This window comes from Oncorhynchus masou, chromosome 11 (assembly GCF_036934945.1).
Source record: "Oncorhynchus masou masou isolate Uvic2021 chromosome 11, UVic_Omas_1.1, whole genome shotgun sequence".
Lineage (NCBI taxonomy): Eukaryota > Metazoa > Chordata > Actinopteri > Salmoniformes > Salmonidae > Oncorhynchus > Oncorhynchus masou.
In genome coordinates, this window is record NC_088222.1 from 37,622,448 (window position 1) to 37,648,985 (window position 26,538).

The 26,538-nt window shown below is 41.7% G+C and overlaps 1 protein-coding gene across 2 annotated transcripts in view; it reads left to right on the top strand.

Moving 5' to 3' along the window:
- Positions 1 to 1,926: 1,926 nt before the first annotated feature.
- Positions 1,927 to 26,538, top strand: part of si:dkeyp-23e4.3 (rho GTPase-activating protein 7) — a 98,266-nt gene continuing 73,654 nt past the window's right edge. For both annotated transcript variants that reach the window (XM_064978430.1, XM_064978432.1), the window contains exon 1: positions 1,927 to 2,186. In XM_064978430.1, the coding sequence (XP_064834502.1) occupies positions 2,072 to 2,186 (115 nt within the window). In that variant the 5' untranslated portion in view covers positions 1,927 to 2,071. The remainder of the gene's footprint in view (positions 2,187 to 26,538) is intronic.

The window sequence follows — 26,538 nt, forward strand, 5'->3', positions numbered from 1 at the left end:
ACAGACAGGACAACAAGTCAGTAACATTACCGTCTGTGTGTGTGTAAGTAACAAGTAGCCTGTAAATTACTGCTTTTTTATTTTATTTTTTATCTTTATTTAACCAGGCAAGTCAGTTAAGAACAAATTTGTGGGTTAACTGCCTGTTCAGGGGCAGAACGACAGATTTGTATCTTTTCAGCTCGGGGATTTGAACTTGCAACCTTTCGGTTACTAGTCCAACACTCTTACCACTAGGCTACCCTGCCACCTCTTGCTGAAGTAATTTACAGGCTAGCCCAGTGCTCCAAAAATGCCATTATAAATGTCACCCTGGACCCAGTACATTTAGTAATACAATCATTGGTGAATCCTCAGCTCAGTTTTGACATTTCAACATGTGGCGAGAGTTTCAACAACTTACTGTACAGCTGTGTATCATGAGCAATTTCACAATCAGGTTACCATATTATTCCTCAATTGAGTGACTTTTTTTCTGTGATTCCAGGTTAGAATGGCTAAACATCATTGCTGTGCCAATTTCAGAATCACTACCTTGCTGTTTTCTGTATTTCCTTAGCCGTGCCAAAAGATGCATGTCCCCCCCTCAGAGGAAGAAGAGTTGTAAAGATTTTACAAACATTTCCCGTCTCCACCACCTCAACAACTGCTTGAAAAAGTCTTGGAAGGGATTAAAAGCGGAAACTAATTGTAAAATTAAATACATTTTCTGTTTGTTTGTGAGTGTGTGTGCACTTGTGTGTGTCTGTGCACTTGTGTATGTGCGTGCATGCTAGTGCGTGCGTTCTAACACTGCAGAGCCCAGCAGAGAGTCTCTGAATGTTTGCACTGCGGCCTTGGCGGTGGCGTGTGTAACTGTGTGCTTTTGTGTTTAACTGGTGTTATCACCTCAGTATCTGCCAGCAGGGCACGTGTCAGCAAAGTGATATGATCTCTGTTCAACCATCGCTCTGGGGTTGGGACAGTAAGAGAATCCTGGCCCACCTGTGTACAATCTCTCTCTCTCTTTCTCTCTCTCTCTTCTATCCTCCATCCTCCATACTCTATCCTCCATCCTCCATGCCGCAGGGGCCCCTTGGCTCAGCTTGTTTGTATGAGGCAGGAAGGGGGGGGGATAGATGTTTGCTCTTGCAACAGGAATTGAGGGTGGCTTAAGAGCAGACAGAAAACGCATAGATGCCTGTAGCAAATGTGCTCTGAGGGTATGTTTAGAGATTTGACAATTAGGCTATTCCTCCCACTCATTCCTAACATATTGATGGTGAGAAACTGAAATGATCAAGACAGTTGTGTCCACCCGACATCTCAAAGAGAAGGGAACATAATTGTAGGGATTACTGATGATGATATGATGATATGTTCAAATCTGTATTACAAAAGCAATGGTCCAACATACAAATACCAATCAAACCCACAATCTTTTTCAAAGACAAATCAGTACAGTGACACATTAATCAATATGTAAAAGTCATGAGGAAATTAGCCAAATCATATGTTTGTTGTCTTTATGTTATTTTTGTTGCCATGGTATTATATATCTGCTATATGGCCAGTTATTTCAAAAGCACCAACAACTTCCTCTTTTAACTCCTCTAATGAAAACAAGAAGGGATTGAGGGGAGAATACTCTGTCTTTTTCCCTTTCCTATGGTTTAATTTACCATCCCTAACTCAATATCTTTGTGTCTAAGAGAGGATTGAGTATGTTCATTAATTGTGGCAGTTCCGACACTAAACTGCCTTTGTGTGTGTGGGGGGGAGAGGGAGGGAGGAGGGTGGTCTTAACCCATGTTGGATGCTATTTCCATTTCAGGGCGGCCTGACCCTAGCTGAGGGGGCAATGTTTTTTACTCCCTCTCTCTCTCACTAGAGGAGGAGGAGGAGGAGGGTGTTCACAAATTACATGCAGACTTTCTGCATCAAGTGTCAGTCCTGCAAGAGGAATTTCTCTCTTCCCTCAGAGCGTTCTCTCAGCCTGGTGAACTTCTTCACCCTTATGGACCCAGAGAGGAGTGAGTGACTAGCGGAGGTGCAGAATCTTTTCAGGGGGGGGGAACAGGACACATGGAATATGGCTCACACTGTGAAAACACCACTGCGGAGGTCCTTCAGTGAGCATGTGAAAGTCTCCACCAACAAGGCTTGGGATGTATTCTGGAAGAGTGCGAGGGAGAAAAGGCTTTGCGGTAAGTGTTGGACTTGACACACACTGCTCTAATGGCTTGTTGACTCAAACTTTGGGCGGGATTCAATCTGTATCGCAGAAGTAACGTGGAAGATCCACGTTATAGCTGAATTGATGTATGAAGGCAATCGTCCCACGTTCGTGGAGAATGCCTTCACGTTAAAAGCTGCATATGTTGGCTCAATTGTAAATTACCTTTACATTTTAGCGCAGAACTTCCACTATACTTCCGTGATACATATTGAATCCAGCCCTTTAAGTAGTAATGGATCTTCTGGCTTCACTGTTGTATTTACGCAACAATCAACAGTTACATTGACTTGACAGTTGTCTGTCTAACCCATAAATCCCTTATCAAATCATTTTCACTTTCAACCAAAACTGACAATCTCCACACTCCACTCACCTCCCAGCTGTATCGTGTTAAACCTCTCGGTGTTTCACGCTCCAATCCCAGTCCTACATACCATTGAGGTATTTTCCCATGATTGTGTGTCAATCAAAACATAATGTGGAATAATACTAATGAAAAAAACCTCCTGTGTGTAGCTAGTGTCCTGCCGAGGGGTCAGTGGCCCATGGCCTCTGGTGGGCTGTCAGTGGGGGGAGCTGTCACCGGAGTAGGAGCTTCATGGTTCTCATACAGAGACCTGCTGAGATGACCTGGATTCCTCTGTGGGCTTTATGAATTTCAGGGCTTGTGCGTTACGAGTGTGTGCCATGTGTCCATTCGTTATGCTTTCATTCACACATGCACATACAGAAGTATGCACACACACAACACTTCAGCTTAGTCTTATGAGCTATACGTTGCTTTTCAACACATGCAGATATGCACACATGCATGCATATGAATGTGCACACACGCAAAGCTGTCATTCAAATTCACCTCAGTGTCATCTTTGAGGTGTCATTGAACTCAAATCCTATACATCTGATGCCAACAAATGTCTCTTCAGGCTGAGAAAACCAGCTGTGTGTTCATATTGCAGTCCTCTCAACATGTGTGTTGGATTAATGACACCACACAGTGACGTTGGTTAGTTGAGCTCACCCATTGGCTGGGGGTAATTACACAATGCTGGCAAGCTGTGGCGGTGTGCATATCATTAGGGAACTTGGAATGGCACAGGCACTAGGAATAGGCTTCCTGCCAGCTCTAACGGGAAAAGGCCCCCCAAGGGACCTTATGAGCAAAGCTCTTTCTCTCCCTCCATGTTTCTCTATTTCCCTCTCTCTTTCACACTCTTTCTCACTAATTCCCGCATGCATATGATGTTTTATTTATTGCACTCATCTCTCTCGCTCTCTCTCTCTTTCTGCCCTACTGCAGTGTGCATTTCACAAGGAGGAGCCGATGTCCGTCATACATCACAAACCTGTCCTAATATTTACACCCACACTAAAGAGTCATAACTCTGGCCAAATATGGTGTTCCATTCAAACGCCGCAACGCTCATCCAAACAGCACCTCTGCCAGATGTAGTCCATAAACAGCACCTCTGCCAGATGTAGTCTATAAACAAAAACTCTGCCAGATGTAGTCCATAAACAGCACCTCTGCCAGATGTAGTCTATAAACAGAACCTCTGCCAGATGTAGTCTAAAAACAGCACCTCTGCCAGATGTAGTCTATAAACAGCACCTCTGCCAGATGTAGTCTATAAACAGCACCTCTGCCAGATGTAGTCTATAAACAGCACCTCTGCCAGATGAAGTCTATAAACAGCACCTCTGCCAGATGTAGTCTATAAACAGCACCTCTGCCAGATGAAGTCTATAAACAGCACCTCTGCCAGATGAGGTCTATAAACAGACCATCTGCCAGATGTAGTCTATAAACAGCACCTCTGCCAGATGTAGTCTATAAACAGCACCTCTGCCAGATGTGGTCTACAAACAGCACCTCTGCCAGTCAAATGTGATACTGCAAGCGAGGCGTGCGTCATTCCACTGAGTCGCCTCAGAGCTTCTCACAAGTCAGAGCCAAAGAAAATAGCATGGAACAGCGGAAGAGAGAGGAGCAGGCCTCGCAGGGCTCTGAAGTAAACATCTGGCTGTGGGAAGGCAGGGGTGGATGGTGGATGGGGATGTTTGAGGCCATGTGCTTTATCTGCTTTCTGTCAGAAAGGCAGAGGGACGTGGATGGGAGTGGAAGGGGTGGGGGTTGGGGTGGGGGGTGGGGGGGGTTGTGTGATGGCCAGCTGGAAAAGCACAGAGCTGGAAGTTTCAGAGAACACCACAGTACATCTACAGTTGAAGTCGGAAGTTTACATACACCTTAGCTAAATACATTTAAACTCAGTATTTCACAATTCCTGACATTTAATCTGATTTAAAAATGCTCTGTCTTAGGTCAGTTAGGATCACCACCTTATTTCAAGAAAGTGAAATGTCAGATTGATAGTAGAGAGAATTATTTATTTCAGCTTATATTTCTTTCATCACATTCCCAGTGGGTCAGACGTTTACATACACTCAATTAGTATTTGGTAGCATTGCCTTTAAATTGTTTAACTTGGGTCAAATGTTTCGGGTAGCCTTCCACAAGCTTCCCACAATAAATTGGGTGAATTTTGGCCCATTCCCCCTGACAAAGCTGGTGTAACTGAGTCAGGTTTGTAGGCCTCCTTGCTCACACACTTTTTCAGTTCTGCCCACAAATGTTCGATTGGATTGAGGTCAGGGCTTTGTGAAGGCCACTCCAATACCATTACTTTGTTGTCCTTAAGCCATTTTTCCACAACTTTGGGAGTATGCTTGGGGTCATTGTCCATTTGGAAGACCCATTTGTGACCAATATATCCACATAATTTTCCGTCCTCATGATGCCATCTATTTTGTGAAGTGCACCAGTCCCTCCTGCATCAAAGCACCCCCACAACATGATGCTGCCACCCCCGTGCTTCATGGCTGGGATGGTGTTCTTCGGCTTGCAATTTCCCCTTTCTCCTCCAAACATGGTCATTATGGCCAAACAGTTCTATTTTTGTGTCATCAGACCAGAGGACATTTCTCCAAAAAGTACAATCTTTGTCCCCATGTGCAGTTGCAAACCGTAGTCTGGATTTTTTGATGGCGGTTTCGGAGCACTGGCTTCTTCCTTGCTGAGTGGCCTTTCAGGTCATTTTCCACAACTTTGGGAGTATGCTTGGGGTCATTGTCCATTTGGAAGACACATTTGTGACCAATATATCCACATAATTTTCCGTCCTCATGATGCCATCTATTTTGTGAAGTGCACCAGTCCCTCCTGCATCAAAGCACCCCCACAACATGATGCTGCCAACCCGTGGGGGAAAAAAAGTGGGGCAAAAAAGTATTTAGTCAGCCACCAATTGTACAAGTTCTCCCATTTAAAAAGATGAGAGAGGCCTGTAATTTTCATCATAGGTACACTTCAACTATGACAGACAAAATGAGGGGGGGGAATCAGGAAATCACACTGTAGGATTTTTAATGAATTTATTTGCAAAGATAACCTCTGAAGTTTATGACATATATTACCTGCTTCATCAGAAAACAAAAGCTCCTTGGTCAGTTCTGTCCCTCAATGCAGAAAAAGCCTTTGATTGACTAGAATGCATAGGAGATTGGTGGCACTCTAATTGGGGTGGGCGTGCTAGTGGTAATGGCTGGAGTGGAATTAGTGGAATGGTATCAAATACATCAAACACATGGTTTGATGCCATTCCATAGTCTCCGTTCCAGCCATTATTATGAGCCGTCCTCCCCCCAGCAGCCTCTACTGCTTGAATGGTCATATCTTTGGTTGGTTTATGAACATGTGGGACTTGGCTCCAATTTCATTAATATAATTAAAATACTGTACGCCAATCCCTCAGCCAGAGTAATATCAGGTAATACCTGATCTGTTCTGTTCAGAATAACTAGAAGTATCAGGCAAAGTGATCCTATCAAACCTCTGCTGTTTTTATTATCTATGATGCCCATGGCCCAGGCAAATTACACCAATATCTCTCAATTCTATGAATCACGTCATCTCATTATATGCCGATGATATCTTACTTTATCTAGACAATGTACCGTATCTCAATCCCTCCCAAAAGCTTTGAAGATCATAGACAAATATAGCTTCATCTTAAGTTAGAAAATAAATCTAACCAAATCTTCCCTGCTGCCACTCAAGACCACAATGGAGGACTCCATCTGTACTTATGGAATCTCAGTTGTTCCCCATTTTAAATATTTGGGAATAGATATATTTCCTTCCTTAGACAGAACCATTTCCAGAAATGTTTACAGAACGTTCAAATCAATTCAATCCGATCTCAGTAAATGGACTAATTTCCAAGTTACTTTAACAGGAAGAATATCTATTGTGAAAATTAATATATTGCCATGGCTGAATTTTAGTAGTTCAATGTTTCCATTGTCTCCCTCTTCTGGTATTGAGATAAAATCCATAGTGCGGTTTCAAAATGCATATTGGAAGATTAGCGAGCCCGGATAAAATGAACAAACTTGCAAAGAGGGAAAGACGTAGGAGGACTATCCGTAACAAACTTTAAATTGTATTTCCAGGCACAAGCATTTCATTCCATCCTGAATAGATTTAGACATGATTCTTCCAGCCCCTAGCTGAGTATAGACAGAAATACGGTGTCTCCTATTGCCCTGGAAGAGGTGGTCTTCACCTCTAAGCCATTGGGGGGGGGGACAAAAAAGACAGTCAAAAGATAAATCATAAAGAATAAGGTTTTGAAGTCTCTGTCCTATATCTATGAGAAATATTAAAGCTTAGGACATTTTTTATTTACACTTATTTAACCAGTTATTTTTGTTGGCACATCCTTCCATTAGTTTGTTGCCTTCAGACGAGTCTCATGTGACACTCGTAGAGCAAAACAGGTGGTAGAGCAAAATGGAGAACACCGTCGTGTTCAGGAGAGACATAAGTTTATGGGCCTGTTTCGGAAGCCACAGACGTTTTCGTGAGAAGACACGGGATGTCTCGTGGTCTGACAAACACTACTGTAGCTCTGCCACCTTCGACCGCAGATGCCGAAGGGCGACATAGGCGGATGCGGTGGATTGAGATGCAGTCCATGCTAAAAAAACAAATATATCTAGCTTATACTGCCAGATTTTGATGGGGATTTTTTTATTATGTTCCTTAGATTGATCACATGTGCGTCAATAGACTCTTAAGGATTAAACCATGTAAACTACGCTTTGGTCCTATTATTGCTCACATCATTTATTTTTATTTTTTTTACAAATGTAACAAAATGGCATACCCATACTCCGGTGTTTCACAATAATTCCTGACGATCTGGAGGGCAGCCTTTTGCATCCCCCCCAATGGTCCAAATGTGGAATCCGTATCCTTGTCGATATCATGGACAATTTGAGAACATTCCAAGATTTGAACAGCACATATAAAGTACCAGTCAAAAGTTTGGACACAGCTACTCATTCAAGGGTTTTTCTTTATTTTTACTATTTTCTACATTGTAGAATAATAGTGAAGACATCAAAACTATGAAATAACACGTGGAATCCTGTAGTAATCAAAAAAGTGTTAAACAAATCAAAATATATTTTATATTTTTGAATCTTCAAAGTAGCCACCCTTTGCCTTGATGACAGATTTGCACACTCTTGGCATTCTCTCAACCAGCATCACCTGGAATGTTTTTCTAACAGTCTAGAAGGAGTTCCCACATATGCTGAGCACTTGTTGGCTGCTTTTCCTTGACTCTGCGGTCCAACTCATCCCAAACCATCTCAATTGGGTTGATGTCAGGTGATTGTGGAGGCCAGGTCATCTGATGCAGCACTCTCCTTGGTTTTAAATAGCACTTACACAGCCTGCAGGTGTGTTGGGTCATTGTCCTGTTCAAAAACAAATTATAGTTCCACTAAGGGCAAACCAGATGGGATGGCATATCTCTGCGAAATGCTTTGGTAGCCATGCAGGTTAAGTGTGCCTTGAATTTGTAAAAAAAATCACTGAAAGCGTAACCAGCAAAGCACCCCCACACCATCATTCCTCCTCCTCCATGCTTCACGTTGGGAACCACACATGCGGAGATCATCTGTTCACCTACTCTGCGTTTCACAAAGACACGGCAGACTTCCACCCGTCTAATGTCCGTTGCTTGTGTTTCTTTGCCCAACCAAGTCTCTTCTTATTATTGGTGTCCTTTAGTAGTGTTTTTTTAGGCAATTCGACCATGAAGGCCTGATTCATGCAGGCTCATTTGACAGTTGATGTTGAGATGTGTCTGTTACTTGAACTCTGTGAAGCTTTTATTTGGGCTGCAATTTCTGAGGCTGGTAACTCTAATGAACTTATCCTCTGCAGCAGAGGTAACTCTGGGTCTACCTTTCCTGTGGTGGTCCTCATGAGAGCCAGTTTCATTATAGCGCTTGATGGTTTTTGCGACTGCACTTGAAGAAACTTTCAAAGTTCTTGAAATGTTCCGTATTGACTGACCTTCATGTCTTCAAGTAATGATGGACTGTCAGTTTTTTTTGCTTATTTGAGCTGTTCTTGCCATAATATGGACTTGGACTTTTATCAAATAGGGCTATCTTCTGTATACCACCTCTACCTTGTAACAACACAGCTGATTGGCTCAAATGCATTAAGAAGGAAAGAAATTCCACAAATTAACTTCTAACAAGGCACACCTGTTAATTGAAATGCATTCCAGGTGACTACCTCGTGAAGCTGGTTGAGAGAATGCCAAGAGTGTGCAAAGCGGTCAAGGCAAAGGGTGGCTACTTTGAAGAATCTGAAATATAACATATATTTTGATTTGTTTAAAACTTTTTTGGTTACTACAGGATTCCATATGTGTTATTTCATAGTTTTCATGACTTCACTTGTATTCTGCAATGTATAAAATAGTAAAAAATAAAGAAAACCCCTTGAATGAGTAGGTGTGTCCAAACTTTTGACTGTTACTGAACATTACCAGGCAATTCCTTTTTTTCTATATTTACAACGTAGGTCAGCTATGCTGGCCTATGGAGTCCCTTGGGAACACAACCACCAAACCATCCAATGATATGATTTAGAAATAAATTATCTGGGCTCCCAAAAGGACTGATCTCCATAATATATTAACAACTTTTGGAAAGCTCTTATTCAGAGCTTGTCATTACTAAAGTAGGGTCCACATATCTAAGTGAATCTTAACAACCTTTTAACTGGAACAAAATATGGAAAAATATGACCTTGGCATCTTTTAATCCTAACCATTAACTTCACAGACTGTATTTAACACCATTGAAAACCTTTACGATGAAATTAGCTCCAACTCCCAACTGTTCACTGTGTCCCCTAAATCAAGTAGGCACATTCCTTCATATAATGTGGGAGTGCTTCTGGGACAAATGTTAAATGTTTCTGGGACAAAGTTACAAAATTCATTTAGATGTGCATAAATGTAAATATTGAATGCGTTGAATCTACTATGATACTTAATGATGATAGCTCCTTGAATCTCTCAGTCATTCAAAGACGATTACTACTAGCAGGCAGTACTGTCGCAAACAAGATGTTGGCACTTAGATGGCAATCACCCCACTCTCACCCAATTCACCAGTGGATACAGCCATTTTTTTTTAAATTATAACAATAGAATTATTGACAATCTCAGTGGGGGGTTGGGCGGAAATATGTCCAGGGGGAATGGGACGGGGAGTTGGGGGTGTAGGCCCACCTCTTTCCCCCCCCCTTTTTTTTTTACAGCCTTACGGTTACATGCAGTATAAACTGTGTAAATTGACATGAATATTCACTTGTATACTTGTATCCCCCAACCTCCCAAAATACAAAGCAAAAAAAAACTATTGGAGATGATACGAAACACCAATTTTCTGCCGATCCTTCACTTTGTTTTTAGGCTCAGAAAACTTAGGGGTGGACAACGGCCCGCCAGTTGGGGAACCCTAACCTACAGTGTAAGCATGACACTTCATTTAGAGTAAACTTGACTTTTCTTAGTGCTGATGCTGTTACACTGTTCTCAGTATAAGAGATAACACCTGTAGTGTTACAGTAAATCATTTTGGGTGTTGTTTTAACACTATATGGTGTAAAGCCTTATTTTCATATTTCCCAGGGTGCCTTTTCTTTTTGAGTGAATTGACTCTCGACTCTATTTGTTAGTGACAGAGACATGGTATTGCTTTTTTTTCCTTTTAAAGGCTTTATAACAAGGTTTTAACATGGTTTTATAACAAGTGAGTACCTAGAGGAAGGCCATAATTAAAATGTAACTATATGCCAGAACAATACATATATCAGATGGCCTGGTTTTACTATAACATAGATGGAACTGTTTTACTCTTCAAAGTGTAAAAAACTAAATCTGGTTATTAACACCAACACCGGGGGTTCTTTTTTGTATACCACTGAGTGTTACTTTCACTCTTACAGAGTGAATTGAACTCCTGAATCAACACTAGAAATGTTACAGTGAAAAATCCACACTGGCCAATTTGTTGTGCAGTGTATAGTATCTATGGCAGGCTACAGATCTCCAGTCTTTTCCCCTCTCTGAGCTGCCTGCCCGCCTGCCTCATCAGCAATATTACATCACTCTGAGAACCAGGGCCATGTGCTTCACCTGTCACTGCCTCCCTGTGCTCTAATGAAAGACTCAGGGGGTAGTAAGTGTATGTGGGGGGGTTGCATATCTCGGTGTGTGTAACATATGATATATTCAAAGGTACTGAGGTGTGTGTATGGGGGTTGGGGAGAGAAGTGTAAGGTGTGTAGTATATAGGAGAAAGAGGAAGAAGTGGGAGTGTGTGTAAGGGGGGGGGGGGGGTCTGAGGGTTCCTGTTCTGATGCAGAGCCTGTTTGAGCTGAACGATTACAGTTAGAAAGACTTACCAGATGGGGCAATGCAGAAAAAACTGCTGGGAAAAAAGTAAAGGAAGGGGAGTCAGATTACAAGTTCCTCCTGGCAAAGAGAATATGTGAAAAATCTATGACCTACTTAGAGATAGGTTCTCCGCCGCCTTATTTTAGAGTTTAGGGCTTCCTTCCAAATCATTTTATCAGATATTGTTTGATATCAATACATTTGATCTGGATAAAAATGTCTCCTATTCAAAACACTTCAAGCAAAAACATCTGTCACAAGTATTCTCACAGACAGTCTGAAAATGGTTAATCTCTCTGGGCTTTTCCAATAGAATTAGAGTTGCCCAATACTTTGAAGTGCTCTGGGTGGTTAAGGGAAGTTTTGTACACAGCTCTTATTAAATTTACAGCAGAAATGTTAGGTTCAGAACAGCTATTCTGATTCTTGTATTTGCCTGGCCACATTTGAACATGGTCTTCAGATCTGTTTGCATTCTAACCCTATCCTCTGTCATACATTGTTCGCTCAACCATGTTTAGCCATATACACATTCTAGAATCCATAATAACTGTCCCTGATCAGTCCCTGATGAAGTGCTATTAGCCAACGCTGTACAATACCGTGCATTTGTCTTGATAACAATTATAACTGTATCATAACTGTACCTAGTCTTTGCATGATTAGCCAACCATGTAAAGCCAGGTCTCAAGATCTGCCCTTGCTGACCCATGGTGAGAGAGTAACCGTAAATCAACTACGCTGTTGGGTTAATGGCCTCGGCCCAGAATGAACACACACACACCCATGCACACACAACACACAGATTATATTTGAGGATGTGACTGCCTTCTTGCCACAGTTGACCTCTGTACACATGTAAATCTATTATTATGACGCTATGTGTAAATCTGTTAGTTTAATGAGCTATTTACTATGTTTAATGGATGTGTGGGACAGCTGGGTATATGGCGAACAGAAAGACTGTCCATTTAATTAAAATGTATTAAAAGTAATAATGTAACAGTATTGCTTCCGTCCCTCTTCTCACCGAACCCTGGGTCTCTGAACACAGAGACCCTCTGAACATATCGACAACTGCCTCCCACGAAGCACGTTAACTATCACTCCACAAAAGCCAGGGCCCTTGCAGAGCAAGGGAAACAACTACATCCAGGTCTCACAATGAGTGACATCACTGATTGAAACGGCACTAATCAAATAAAATCAAAGCTTATTTGTAACGTGTGCCGAAAACAACCTTACAGTGAAATGCTTACTTACAGGCTCTAACCAACAGTGCAATGTCGAAGTAAAAAAAGAGATATTAGGTGAACAATATAAAAAAAAAGATATTAGGTGAACAATAGATAAGTAAAGAAATAAAAACAACACTAAAAAAGACAGTGAAAATAACAGTAGCGAGACGATATACAGTAGCGAGGCTATAACAGTAGCAAGGCTACAGCTGAAGTCGGAAGTTTACATAAACCTTAGCCAAATACATTTAAACTCAGATTTTCACAAGTCCTGACATTTAATCCTAGTAAAAATTCTCTGTCTTGGGTCAGTTAGGATCACCACCTTATTTTAAGAATGTGAAATGTCAGAGTAATAGTAGAGAGAATGATTTATTTCAGCTTTTATTTCTTTCATCACATTCCCAGTGGGTCCGAAATGTACATACACTCAATTAGTATTTGGTAGCATTGCCTTTAAATTGTTTAACTTGGGTCAAATGTTTTGGGTAGCCTACCACAATCTTTCCTCAATAAGGTGGGTGAATTTTGGCCCATTCCTCCTGACAAAGCTGGTGTAACTGAGTCAGGTTTGTAGGCCTCCTTGCTCGCACACGCTTATTCAATTCTGCCCACACATTTTCTGTAGGATTGAGGTCAGGGCTTTGTGATGGCCACTCCAATACCTTGACTTTGTTGTCCTTAAGATATTTTGCCTCAACTTTGGAAGTATGCATGTGGTCATTATCCATTTGGAAGACCCATTTGCGACCAAGTTTTAACTTCCTGACTGATGTCTTGAGATGTTGTTTGAATATAGCCACATAAATGTAATTCCTCATGAAGACATATATTTTGTGAAGCGCACCAGTCCTTCCTACAGCAAAGCACCGCCACAACATGATGTTGCCACCCCCGTGCTTGGTTGGGTTGGTGTTCTTCGGCTTGCAAGCCTCCACCTTTCTCCTCCAAACATGGTCATTATGGCCAAACAGTTCTATCTTTGTTTCATCAGACCAGAGGACATTTATCCAAAAAGTGCGATCTTTGTCCATATGTGCAATTGTAAACTGTTGTCTGGACTTTTTATGCCCGTTTTGGAGCAGTGGCTTCTTCCTTGCTGAGTGGCCTTTCAGGTTATGTCGATATAGGACTCATTTGACTGTGGATATAGATATTTGCACTTTCCCCACCTAGGTACGTTCACCTCTAGGAGACAGAACTCGTCTCCTTCCTGAGCGGTATGACGGCTGTGTGGTCCCATGATGTTTATACTTGTATACTATTGTTTGTACAGATGAACATGGTACCTTCAGGAATTTGAAAAATTGCTCCCAAAGAAGAACCAGACTTGAGGAGGTCTACAATTTTTTCCTGAGGTCTTGGCTGATTTCTTTTTGATTTTCCCATGATGTCAAGCAAAGAGGCACTGAGTTTGAAGGTAGGCCTTGAAATACATCCACAGGTACACCTCCAAATGACTCAAATTATGTCAATTAGCCTATCAGAACATTCTAAATCCATGACATAATTTTCTGGAATTTTCGAAGCTCTTTAAAAGCACAAAGAACTTAGTGTATGTAAACCTCTGAGCCACTGGAATTGTGATACCGTGAATCATAAGTGAAATAATCTGTCTGTAAACAATTGTCGGAAAATGTACTTGTGTCATGCACAAAGTAGATGTCCGAACCAACTTGTCAAAACTATAATTTGTTAACAAGAAATTTGTGGAGTGGTTGAAAAATGAATTTTAATGACTTCAACCTAAGTGTATGTGAACTTCCGACTTCAACTGTATATAAAGGCACCAGTTGGTAGGGCTAATTAAGGCAGTATGTACATGAATGTATAACTAAAGTGAGTATGCATATATGACAAACAGAGAGTAGCAGGAGTGTAAAAGAGTGGTTGAGGGGCACACAATGCAAATAGTCCGGGTAGCCATTTGATTACCTGTTCAGGAGTCTTATGGCTTGGGGGTAAAAACTGTTTAGATGCCTTTTTGTCCTAGACTTGGCACTATCCGATACCGCTTGCCATGCAGAAGTAGAGGGAACAGTGTATGACTGGGGAAGCTGGGCTCTTTGACCATTTTTAGGGCCTTCCTCTGACACCGCCTGGTGTAGAGGTCCTGGTTGGCAGGCGCTTAGCCCAGTGATGTACTGGACCATACGTACTACCCTCTGTAGTGCCTTAGGGACGGAGGCTGAGCAGTTGCCGTACCAGGCAGTGATGCAACCAGTCTGGATGCTCTCGATGTTGCAGCTGTAGAACCTTTTGAGGATCTGAGGACCTATGCCAAATCTTTTTAGTTTCCTGATGGGAATAAGCATTGTCGTGCCCTCTTCATGACTGTCTTGGTGTGTTTGGACCACTCTAGTTTGTTGGTGATGTGGACACCATGGACACCAAGGAAGCTCTCAACCTGCTCCACTACAGCCCCGTCGATGAGAATGGGGGTGTGCTCGGTCCTCCTTTTCATGTAGTCCACAATCATCTCCTTAGTCTTGGTTACGTTGAGGGATAGGTTGTTATTCTGAAACGGCCAGGTCTTTGAAATCCTCCCTATAGGCTGTCCCATAGTTGTCGGTGAACAGGCCTACCACTGTTGTGTCATCGGCAAACATAAACTTAATAATGGTGTTGGAGTCATGCCTGGCCATGCGGTCATGGGTGAACAAGGAGTACAGGAGGGGGCTGAGCACGCACCCCTGAGGGGCTCCAGTGTTGAGGATCAGCATGGCAGATGTGTTGCTACCTACTCTCACCACCTGGGGGCGGCCCATCCAGTTGCAGAAGGAGGTGTTTAGTTCCAGGATCCTTAGCTTACTGATGAGCTTTGTGGGTACTATTGTGTTGAATGCTGAGCTGTAGTCAATAAATAACATTCTCACTTAGGTGTTCCTTTATCTGTTTGGGCAGTATGCAAATGTTGTGGTTCTAGGGTTTCTGGGATAATGGTGTTGATGTGAGCCATTACCAGCCTTTCAAAGCACTTCATGGCTACGGACGTGAGTGCTACAGGTCTGTAGTCCTTCGTGTTCTTAGGCACAGGTACTATGGTGAGCTCATTGAAAAATGTTGGTATCACAGACTCAATCAGGGACATGTTGAAAATGTCAGTGACTGCACCTGCCAGTTGGTCAGCACATGCCTGGACCACATGTCCTGGTAATCCGTCTGGATCCATCGGATCCGGTGTAGTACGATTCAATCTCAGCCCTGTATTGACACTTTGCCTGTTTGATGGTTTGTCGGAGGGCATAGCAGGATTTCTTATAAGCACCTTGAAAGCGGCAGCTCTACCCTTTAGCTCAGTGCGAAGGTTGCCTGTAATCCATAGCTTCTGGCTGGGTTATGTACGTACAGTCACTGTGGGGATGACATCCTCAATGCACTTATTGATGAAGCCAGTGACTGATGTGGTGTACTCCTCATTGCCATCGGAAGAATCCCGGAACATATTCCAGTCTGTGATAGAAAAACAGTCCTGTAGTTTAGCATCTGCTTCATCTGACCACTCTTTTATAGACCGAATCACTGGTGCTTCCTTCTTTAATTTGTGCTTGTAAGCAGGAATCAGGAGGATATAATTGTGGTCGGATTTACCAAATGGAGGGCGAGGGACGGCTTTTACGCGTCTCTGTGTGTGGAGTACAGGTGATCTAGAATGTTTTTCAATCTGATTGCACATTTAACATATTGATAGAAATTAGGTAGGTTTCCAGTTTGCTTATTTCCTTATACAGCTGACTGAGTGCGATCTTAATGCCAGCATCCGTCTGAGGTAGTAAATAAACAGCCGCGAAAGTATAGCTGAAAACCCTCTAGGCAAATAGTGTGGTCTGCATTTTATTACAAGATACTCTACTTCAGGTGAGCAAAATCTAGAGACTTCTTTAGATTTTGTGCACCAGCTGTTGTTTATAAATATTCACAGACCGAACCCCCCTCGTCTTACCGGAGTGTGATGTTCTATCTTGCCGGTGTAGCGTATATCCCGCTAGCTGAATATCCATGTCATCATTCATCCACGATTCCGTGAAACATAAGATGTTACAGTTTTTGATGTCCCGTTGGTAGGATATCTGTGATCGTACATTGTCTAATTTATTGTCCAATGATTGCACGCTGGCGAGTAACATTAAAGGTAACGACAGCTTTCCCGCTCGCCTTCTGTGGTCCTTACGAGGCACCCCGCTCTGTGTCCTCTGTACCTACGTCTCTTCCTCTTGCAAATAACTGGGATGCTGGCCTTGTCAGGTATTCAGAGAATGTCCTGTGCATTCTGCTTGTTGAAGAAAAACTCTTTGTATAATCCAAGGTGCGTGATCGCTGTCCTGATATCCAGAAGCTCTTTTTGCCGTAAAATACGGTTTCAGAAACATTATGTACAAAATAAGTTACAAATAACGCGAAAAAACCCCACATAATAGCACAATTGGTTGGGTGCCCATAAAACTGCTGCCATTTCTTCCGGTGCCATTTTAAAACAAAATATATAGTATATATATATTTCTTGTAAACACGCACTGCTAACTAGCTAGCCATTTCACAGCAGTTACAATAGCATTGTGATGAAGCAAATAGTCTACATAGAGTGAATTCATCTACACAAGCCGACACTGTACTCAACAATAAAAAAAAATAACTGTTCCCCCCGTTGTTCCATAATAAAATAAATCACATTTTGCTACAAAAATGTTTTTCGGGGGGAAAAGATCTCCATGCAACGACAGGAAATATGAGATAGGCATGGTACATATTCTGTGGTATTTATTATCTTGGAGGAGGTTGACTGTAGCAGTTCCAGAGAGACCACTTGTGAAATGCATCAATAAACCCAAAGGGACTGTCACTGGAGTCAAATTCTACAAAGGCTCTCCAAAATGGCTGGTGTACTTTCAATTCTCCTGGACACGCTGTCAAAGCACAGTGTTTTGGGCAGTACAATAGACGCTGGGGAGCCAGCAGCCTCTTAAGTCCTTTAGCAGAGTGAGTTCTTTTCTGAGGAGCCTTTGTGTGCCTCTTGACTTCTCTGCGGCCCTTGAGTGACTCAGAATGGAGAAGAGGGAGTCTGTTGTGTGTACTTAAAACCATTAAATGACTCCGTTATCCCTCCTGTCAGACCTCGTTCACCTAAAGATAGGTACCTGTTGGGCTGCTGGAGTGGTTTCACCTTCAAGCTCCCTCCTACAAAAAAACATATATATATATATACAGTATATACTATATACATAGTGAATATATATATTGTTTTACTGCAGCTACCAGCTACAGGAGGACACAGGCGCCCGCTCTCAATGAATGTAGACAGCCTGCTGTTGCCGCTCTGCTGATCATCCAATGGGAGAGGATAAGAGGTAACTGTGGGCCCTACCTTGGTTGGGTAACTGATTCGTGGCGTTTTGAAGGCCCTAAGTGAGATTTGTTGTTGCCATGACTTGTGCCATGTTTTAATGACATCTGAGTGAGAGTGACTAACAAAGTCAATGTGGGCTCCCTAGAGGTCAGAGGGCACGTGCCATGTGTGCCTGGTCAGTATTCATCCATGATTACTACAAGTTTAGATAGCTGGCTAGACGAATTTACTCATTTAAAAATTGTTAGCTAACATGGCTAATTGAGTGACTGTCAGTGACTAACATAAAAACTGCTCGGGTTGAGACAATAGTAAGTTAAGACTACAGTAAATTGAGACGAGTTAGTTGAAAAATCTATGATTTGTTAATGGGTCTCTGTCCATACCGTGCAATTAGATACTTTTCTCAATCAGCACTTCTGTCTTAAAGTTGCAATCTGAAGTTGAAACAATAACAAAGTGGGAACCCCGCCACTGTTTTTCTTGACATTTTATTGTGTTACCAAGTGGGATTAAAATATTTTTATTAAATAATAAATTACATAACTGAAATATAGTCAATGTGTAAGTATTCAGCTCCCTAAGTCAATACATGTTAGGAACACCTTTTACAGCGATTACAGCTGTCTTCTTGGGTAAGTCTCCAAGCTTTACACATCTGGATTGTGCAAAATTAGCCCATTATTATTTTCAAAATTATTCATGCTCTGTTAATGTATTGGGGATCATGGCGAGACAGCAAATTCCAAGTCTTGCCATAGATTTTCAAACAGATTTAAGTCAAAACTGTAACTTGGCCACACAGGAACATTCACTGTCTTCTTGGTAAGAACGATTTGGTTTTGTATAGTAGGTTATCATCCTGCTGAATTCCTCTCCCGGTGTCTAGTGTATAGCAGACTGAAATTAGGAATCCCCAGTATTTGCCGATGTCAAGCATACCATGATGAGGCCACCACCATGCTTAAATAAGGAGGAAGTTACTATGTGAAGTGTTGTGTTGGATTTGCCCCAAATATAATTATATTCCTTTGACATGTTTTTGTTGTTTTTTTGTATTACTTTAGTGCCTTGCTGCATACAAGATGCATGTTTTGTCATATTTTTATTCTGTATATTTTTATTCTTTTTCACTCTGTCAAGTTACTATGTGAAGTGTTGTGTTGGATTTGCCCCAAATATAATTATATTCCTTTGACATGTTTTTGTTGTTTTTTTGTATTACTTTAGTGCCTTGCTGCATACAAGATGCATGTTTTGTCATATTTTTATTCTGTATATTTTTATTCTTTTTCACTCTGTCATTTAAGTCATTATGTATTTGATCCTTCCTCAGTTTTCTCCCATCACAGCCATTGAACTCTGTAACTGTTTTAAAATCACCAATGGCCTCATAGTAACATCTCTGGGCAGTTTCATTCCTGTCATGCAGCTCAGTTCAGAAGGATGACTTTGTCTTTTATGTGTCTGTGTGGTTTAATACATAATAAACAGCATAATTATTAACTTGACCATGCTTAAAGAGTTTCCAATTTACCAATCACTGCTCCTCTTTGAGGCTTGCAAAAATCTGTTTGAAATTATATACTGTACTTGGCTGAAGGACCTTAGTGTCATGTCCTGACCTGTTTCACCTGTCCCTGTGATTGTCTCCACCCCCTCCAGGTGTCGCTTATTTTCCCCAGTGTATTTATCCCTGTGTTTCCTGTCTCTCTGTGCCAGTTCGTCTTGTATGTTTCCAAGTCAACCAGCGGATTTCCCGTTCTCCTACTTTTTGCTATTCTCCTTTTTATAGTCCTCCCGGTTTTGACCCTGCCTGATTCTGGACTCTGTATCCTCCTGCCTGACCATTCTTCCTGCCTTGCCCACGAGTCTGTCTGCCACTCCGTACCTCCTGGACTCTGATCTGGTCTTGACTTTTTGCCTGTCCATAACCATTCTCTTGCCTACTCCTTTTGGATTAATAAACATTGTAAGACTCCAACCATCTGCCTCCTGTGTCTGCATCTGGGTCTCGCCTTGTGTCATGATGTACAGATTTGTATATATAGGGGAAAGATGAAGGATTAGTAATTCAAAAATCATGTCAACCCCTATTATAGTCCATGTAATTTATTATGTAATTTGTTAAGCCAATTTTTACTCCTGAACTAAGTTAGACTTGCCTAAACAAAGAGGCTGAATACTTATGCCACAACTATCTTTTGTTATTAAATCTTTATTATTAATAAAACTTTTTTTTAAATCCTCTTCGACATGACATGAGTTCTTTGAGTAGATTGTTGACAGAAAATGACAATTACATCAATTTGAATCCCACTTTGTAACACAATATACAATTGAAGTATGAAGTTTACATACACTTAGGTTGGAGTCATTAAAATTCATTTTTTCAACCACACAGATTATTTCACTTATAATTCACTGTATCACAATTCCAGTGGGTCAGAAGTTTACATACACTAAGTTGACTGTGCCTTTAAACAGCTTGGAAAATTCCAGAAAATTATGTCATGGCTTTAGAAGCTTCTGATAGGCTAACTTACATTATTTGAGTCAATTGGAGGTGTACCTGTGGATGTATTTCAAGGCCTAACTTCAAACTCAGGGTCTCTTTGCTTGACATCATGGGAAAATCAAAAGAAATCAGCCAAGACCTCAGGAAAAGAAATATAGATCTCCACAAGTCTGGTTCATCTTTGGGAACAATTTCCAAATGCCTGAAGGTGCCACCTTCATCTGTACGAACAACAGTACGCAAGTATAAACACCATGGGACCACGCAGCCGTCATACCGCTCAGGAAGGAGACGAGTTCTGTCTCCTAGAGATGAAAATACTATGGAGCGAAAAGTGCAAATCAATCCCAGAACAACAGCAAAGGACCTTGTGAAGATGCTGGAAGAAACAGGTACAAAAGTATCTATATGCACAGTTAAACAAGTCCTATATCGACATAACCTGAAAGGCTGCTCAGAAAGGATGAAGCCACTGCTTCAAAACCGCCATAAAAAAGCCAGACTACGGTTTGCAACTGCACATGGGGACAAAGATCATACTTTTTGGAGAAATGTCCTCTGGTCTGATGAAACAAAAATAGAACTGTTTGGCCATAATGACCATAGTTATGTATGGAGGAGAAAGGGGGTGGCTTGCAAGCCGAAGAACACCATCCCAACCATGAATCACGTGGGTGGCAGCATCATCTTGTGGGGGTGCTTTGCAGCAGGAGGGACTGGTTCACTTCACAAAATAGATGGTGTCATGAGGACGGAAAATTATGTGGATATATTGAAGCAACATCTCAAGACATCAGTCATGAAATTGGTCTTCCAAATGGACAATGACCCCAAGCATACTTCCAAAGTTGTGGCAAAATGGCTTAAGGACAACAAAGTCAAGGCATTAGAGTGGCCATCAGAAAGCCCTGACCTCAATCCTACAGAAAATGTGGGCAGAACTGAAAAACCATGTGCGAGCAAGGAGGCCTACCAACCTGACTCAGTTACACCAGCTCTTTCAGGAGGAATGGGCCAAAATTCACCCAACATTGACTATTAAACAATTAATAGACAATGCTACCAACTACTAATTGAGTGTATGTAAACTTCTGACCCACTGGGAATGTGATTAAATGTAAATGTAAATGTAAATGATGAAAGAAAAAAAAAAGCTGAAATAAATCACTCTCTACTATTATTGTGACTTTTCACATTCTTGAAATAAAATGTTGATCTTACTTGACCTAAATCAGATCATTTTTATTAGGATTAAATGTCAGGAATTGTGAAAAACGGAGTTGAAATGTAGTTGACTAAGGTGTATGTAAACTTCCGACTTAAACTGTACACTACCATTCAAAAGTTTGTGGTCACTTAGAAATGTCCTTGTTTTTGAAAAAATATCACATTTTTTGTTCATTAAAATACCATCAAATTGATCAGAAATACACTGTAGACATTGTTAATGTTGTAAATGACTAGGTTTGACTCTTCTTGTCCATTTACATGATATTGATATGTTCCTCAAACAGTGTATTGCACATTTTTTATTTTTTATTTTTTTATTTCACCTTTATTTAACCAGGTAGTCTAGTTAAGAACAAGTTCTCATTTGCAATTGACCCTCATTTGCAATTGCGAATCGAACCAGGGTCTGTAGTGACACTTCTAGCACTGGGATGCAGTGCCTTAGACCGCTTGTGCAACTCTGGAGCCCACCACTGAGCAGCTACCCACTGTAAGTTGACACAACAAGATTCAACCATTCAAGTGTTTTCTGTAAATGACACATGCATTTGATGTGATGTGATTGGGGTGAAGTCAAATCCAAACTGGCTTCCCTTTTTTTTTGGTGCGCCAGGACCATTCACAGTTGAGCTCAATACTGATTGGCTATTTTTTTTTATTATCATCAAGGGGAGCCATGTTCTCCGGCTTCCCTTGCATTCAAAGCTACGGGCGGCAACAGTGTCATTTTATTTTTGACCAGACAGCATCAGATAGATGGCCTACACATACTGAGACATAGGGGCGCTGTTTCGCTTGCTTGGATGCTTTCTCCAGTAAGAAACATTCAGCCTCTTGCGAATTGAAGAAAAATGATGCAACACAGAGAGACAAAGGATACATACAATATTTAATGTTTTTTTCTTGGTAAATATTTGGGGGATGCCAGGCTACCCTTGGCATCCATGAAAACATGCCACTTCAAAAGATGGAAATTCAAAAAGTGATCCACTTATTCCGAATTCACCGTATGTCACGATGTAAACAGGGCATATGAATCAACCCATCCTTGACCAGCAAATTAATTGGGACAGACTTTCAATGTCCTAAAATTCCTTAATTCCTTCCCTAAAGTCTATGTAATCAAACTCAAAAAGATTTGATTCATTTATCCTAACAAGAACTGTAAAATCCCCATAAAATGTTTCCAAAAATAACACTTTTCCCCCTCTGAATACAATAAATAATCTATGTGATATTTGCTCAATATTGTTGAAACAAATCGATTATTTTAATATTTATTTATTTACAGTATGTATGTATGTATCGATACTTTATTCCATGTAATTGTTTAAAATCCAATCGGGATACTTTTTGTATAGAAGTTATGTTGTTTGGGATGGATATATATAATTTTGCCACGACACATGATTATTTGTCTCTCTAAAATAAAATGAGCGAGAGAGCGAGAGAGCGCCAAAAGCCTCATGTCCCTAAAAGGAGTTAGCCTTTCTGTCTACTGCTCAGACCAGGTTTCTGCCTGGCTGAAGACAGTTGGCCCTCACAGGTGAAATCACAACAGACCATAATCCTTGTGCTTGTTAGCACTACCAAAAAGAGGCTTTGAGAAGGGAGACCTAAATGCAGTGTAGGAAATACTTCAAATGGACTTTTGGAAAGATTTAACCCTAGAATGGAGCATGATGATTTCTGTCAATGCATTTAAAAATTGTGATTTGACTCTTGAAAGGATTTTCTTAGTCGGACACTTCAAGCACATACTATACATTTGCTTAGCCATTAGTGTATAGGTGATTATTCAGAGTGGGAATGTATCTTCACTGTATCTTCTGTGTGGAAAATGTACTTCTCGTATTTCTCATACAGATATGCATCTAAGTTGCAGTGTATAGGCATTCTGAGAGTCAGGCTCAACTAGGTGAAGCATCTAGAATGTCAGTCACGTAGGAGTCCCACTCCGCCCCTCCAGTAGATATCCACTACGTGTTATTGAGCCCTGTGACATTGACTCCTGCTGCTTCCTCAAGTGCAGCCAACTCCACGACCAATTCATCTTCACGCCGTATGAATGTGGCTGTCCCTGATAAAGCTGAGATGTAGATACTGTAGCTGCCACAGTGACTCTCCAACGACAATTCTCAGGAGAAGAGAGGAGTGTCTAGAACAAAAGAGAAGGAGCCCTTTGGCTCCCGGCGCCACCTCCTTCTCTTCCTCCACTTCATCTTCTCCTCCTCCCTTCATTCAGCCACGCAAAGGTGCATTGTGCAGAGTGAGACAAGCATTCACTGATGATTTGTTAAGTGACTGGTGTGTTTGGATGGTTGAATAAGTACTGTTTACAGCCAGCCCACCTGCTGTACTGTAGATCAGCAGGGAGTGGTGGAGAGATGAGTGAGAGATGGAGACAGTGACAGAGAGGTGTAGGGGAACAGAGGCTCCTCTTCATCCCAGGCCAACACACACAGCAGTATGGATGCCAGGAGGAGATGGAGACACACTGGGAGAATAACACATGTGGGCCAACACACACAAACACATGACGCGGTGGCAGTGCTTCACTCACCTCCAATGAACTCACACACACACACACACACACACACACACACACACACACACACACACACACTCTCTCTCAATTCAATTCAATTCAAGGCACTTTATGGGCATGGGAAACATATGTTAACATTGCCAAAGCAAGTAAAGTAGATGACATACAAAAGTCAAATAAACAATCAAATTAACAGTAAACATTACACTCACAGAAGTTCCAAAAGAACAAAAACATTTCAAATGTCATATTATGTATATATACAGTGTTGTAACAATGTGCAAATGGTTAAAATACAAAGGAGAAAATAAATAAACACATATGGGTTATATTTACAATTGTGTTTGTTCTTCACTGGTTGCCCTTTTCTTGTGGCAACAGGTCACAAATCTTGCTGCTGTGATGGCACACTGTGGTATTTCACCCAGTAGGTATGGGAGTTTATCAAAATAGCGTTTGTTTTCGAATCCTTTGTGGATCTGTGTAATTTCAGGGAAATATGTGTCTCTAATATGGTCATACATTTGGCAGGAGGTTAGGAAGTGCAGCTCAGTTTCCACCTAATTTTGTGGGCAGTGTGCATATAGCCTGTCTTCTCTTGAGAGCCAGGTCTGCCTACGGCAGCCTTTCTCAATGGCAAGGCTATGCTTATTGAGTCTGTACATAGTCAATGCTTTCCTTAAGTTTGGGTCAGTCACAGGGGTCAGGTATTTTGCCACTGTGTACTCTCTGTTTAGGGCCAAATAGCATTCCAGTTTGCTCTGTTTTTTTTGTTAATTCTTTCCAATATGTCAAGTAAATATCTTTTTGTTTTCTCATGATTTGGTTGGGTCTAATTGTGTTGCTGTCCTGAGGTTCTGTGAGGTCTGTTTGTGAACAGAGCCCCAGGACCAGCTTGCTTAGGGGACTCTTCTCCAGGTTCATCTCTCTGTAGGTGATGGCTTTGTTATGGAAGGTTTGGGAATCGCTTTCTTTTAGTTGGTTTTAGAATTTAGTGTCTCATTTCTGGATTTTGATAATTAGTGGGTATCGGCCTAATTCTGCTCTGCATGCATTATTTGGTGTTTTACATTGTACACAGATGATATTTTTGCAGAATTCTGCATGCAGAGTCTCAGTTTTTGGTGTTTGTCCCATTTTCTGAATTCTTGTTTGGTCACGGCCGTCAAAAGAAGAGGACCAAAGTGCAGCGTTGTAAGCGTACATTTCTCTTTTTATTTAAAATGTCGCCAACAAAACAAGACACGAAAAACAACCGTGACGGTTACAGGGCAAACTGCCACTAAACAAAATAACTACCCACACTGAAAGGAGAAAAAAAGGGCTACCTAAGTATGATTCCCAATCAGAGACAACGATAGACAGTTGTCCCTGATTGAGAACCATACCTGGCCAAAACATAGAAATAAAGAAACATAGAAAACAAAACATAGAATGCCCATCCAACATCACACCCTGACCTGACCAAATAGAGAAATAAAACGGCTCTCAGGGCGTGACAGTACCCCCCCCTTCCCAAAGTGCGGACTCTGGCCGCAAAACCTGAACCTATAGGGGAGGGTCTGGGTGGGCATCTATCCGTGGTGGCGGCTCTGGTGCGGGACATAGACCCCGCTCCACCTCTGGCTCACCCCGCTTTGGTGGTGCCTCTGGTGTGGGGACCCTCGCCGCCGACCCTGGACTGGAGACCCTCTCTGCGGGCCCCGGACTGGGCACCCTCGTTGCGGGACCCGGACTAGAGACTGTCTCTGGAGGCTCCAGACTGAAGGAGGTCGCTGGAGGCTCCGGACTGAAGGACGTTGCTGGAGGCTCCGGACTGGAGGCCGTCGCTGGAGGCTCCGGACTGGAGGCCGTAGTTGGAGGCTTCGTGCCATGACTCCTCACTGAAGGCTTCGTGCAATGGATCATCACTTGAGGACCCCGGTAGTCAATGCACGGACGTGTGGTGGTGTGATGCCTGGGAGAAGATCAATGGCACAATCATAAGGACGGTGCGGGGGAAGAGAAGTAGCATGTGCCTTACTGAAGACTTCCAAGATGTCATGGAACTCTGTGGGAATGGCAGCGACATCCAAGGCTTTGCTTACGCCCTGAGCAGGACGTCTCGGGGAAGGCTGCGCTACTTTAACTTCTTGCATCGAGCAATCCCGGATCCGGGATTCTATTTATAGCCTCAAGCTCATTAGCATAACGCAACGTTAACTATTCATGAAAATCGCAAATGAAATGAAATAAATATATTTGCTCTCAAGCTTAGACTTTTGTTAACAACACTGTTGTCTCAGATTTTCAAAATATGCTTTTTAACCATAGCAAAACCAGCATTTATGTCAGAGTTTTGTTAGCTAGCTTAGCAATTAGCGTAGCATTTAGCGGGCAACATTTGCACAAAAACCAGAAAAGGATTCAAATAAAATCATTTACCTTTGAAGAACTTCGGATGTTTTCAATGAGGAGACTCTCAGTTACATAGCAAATGTTCAGTTTTTCCTGAAAGATTCTTTGTGTAGGAGAAATCGCTCTGTTTTGTACATCACGTTTGGGTACCAAAAAAAAACGAAAATTCAGTCATCAAAACGGCGAACTGTTTTCCAAATTAACTCCATAA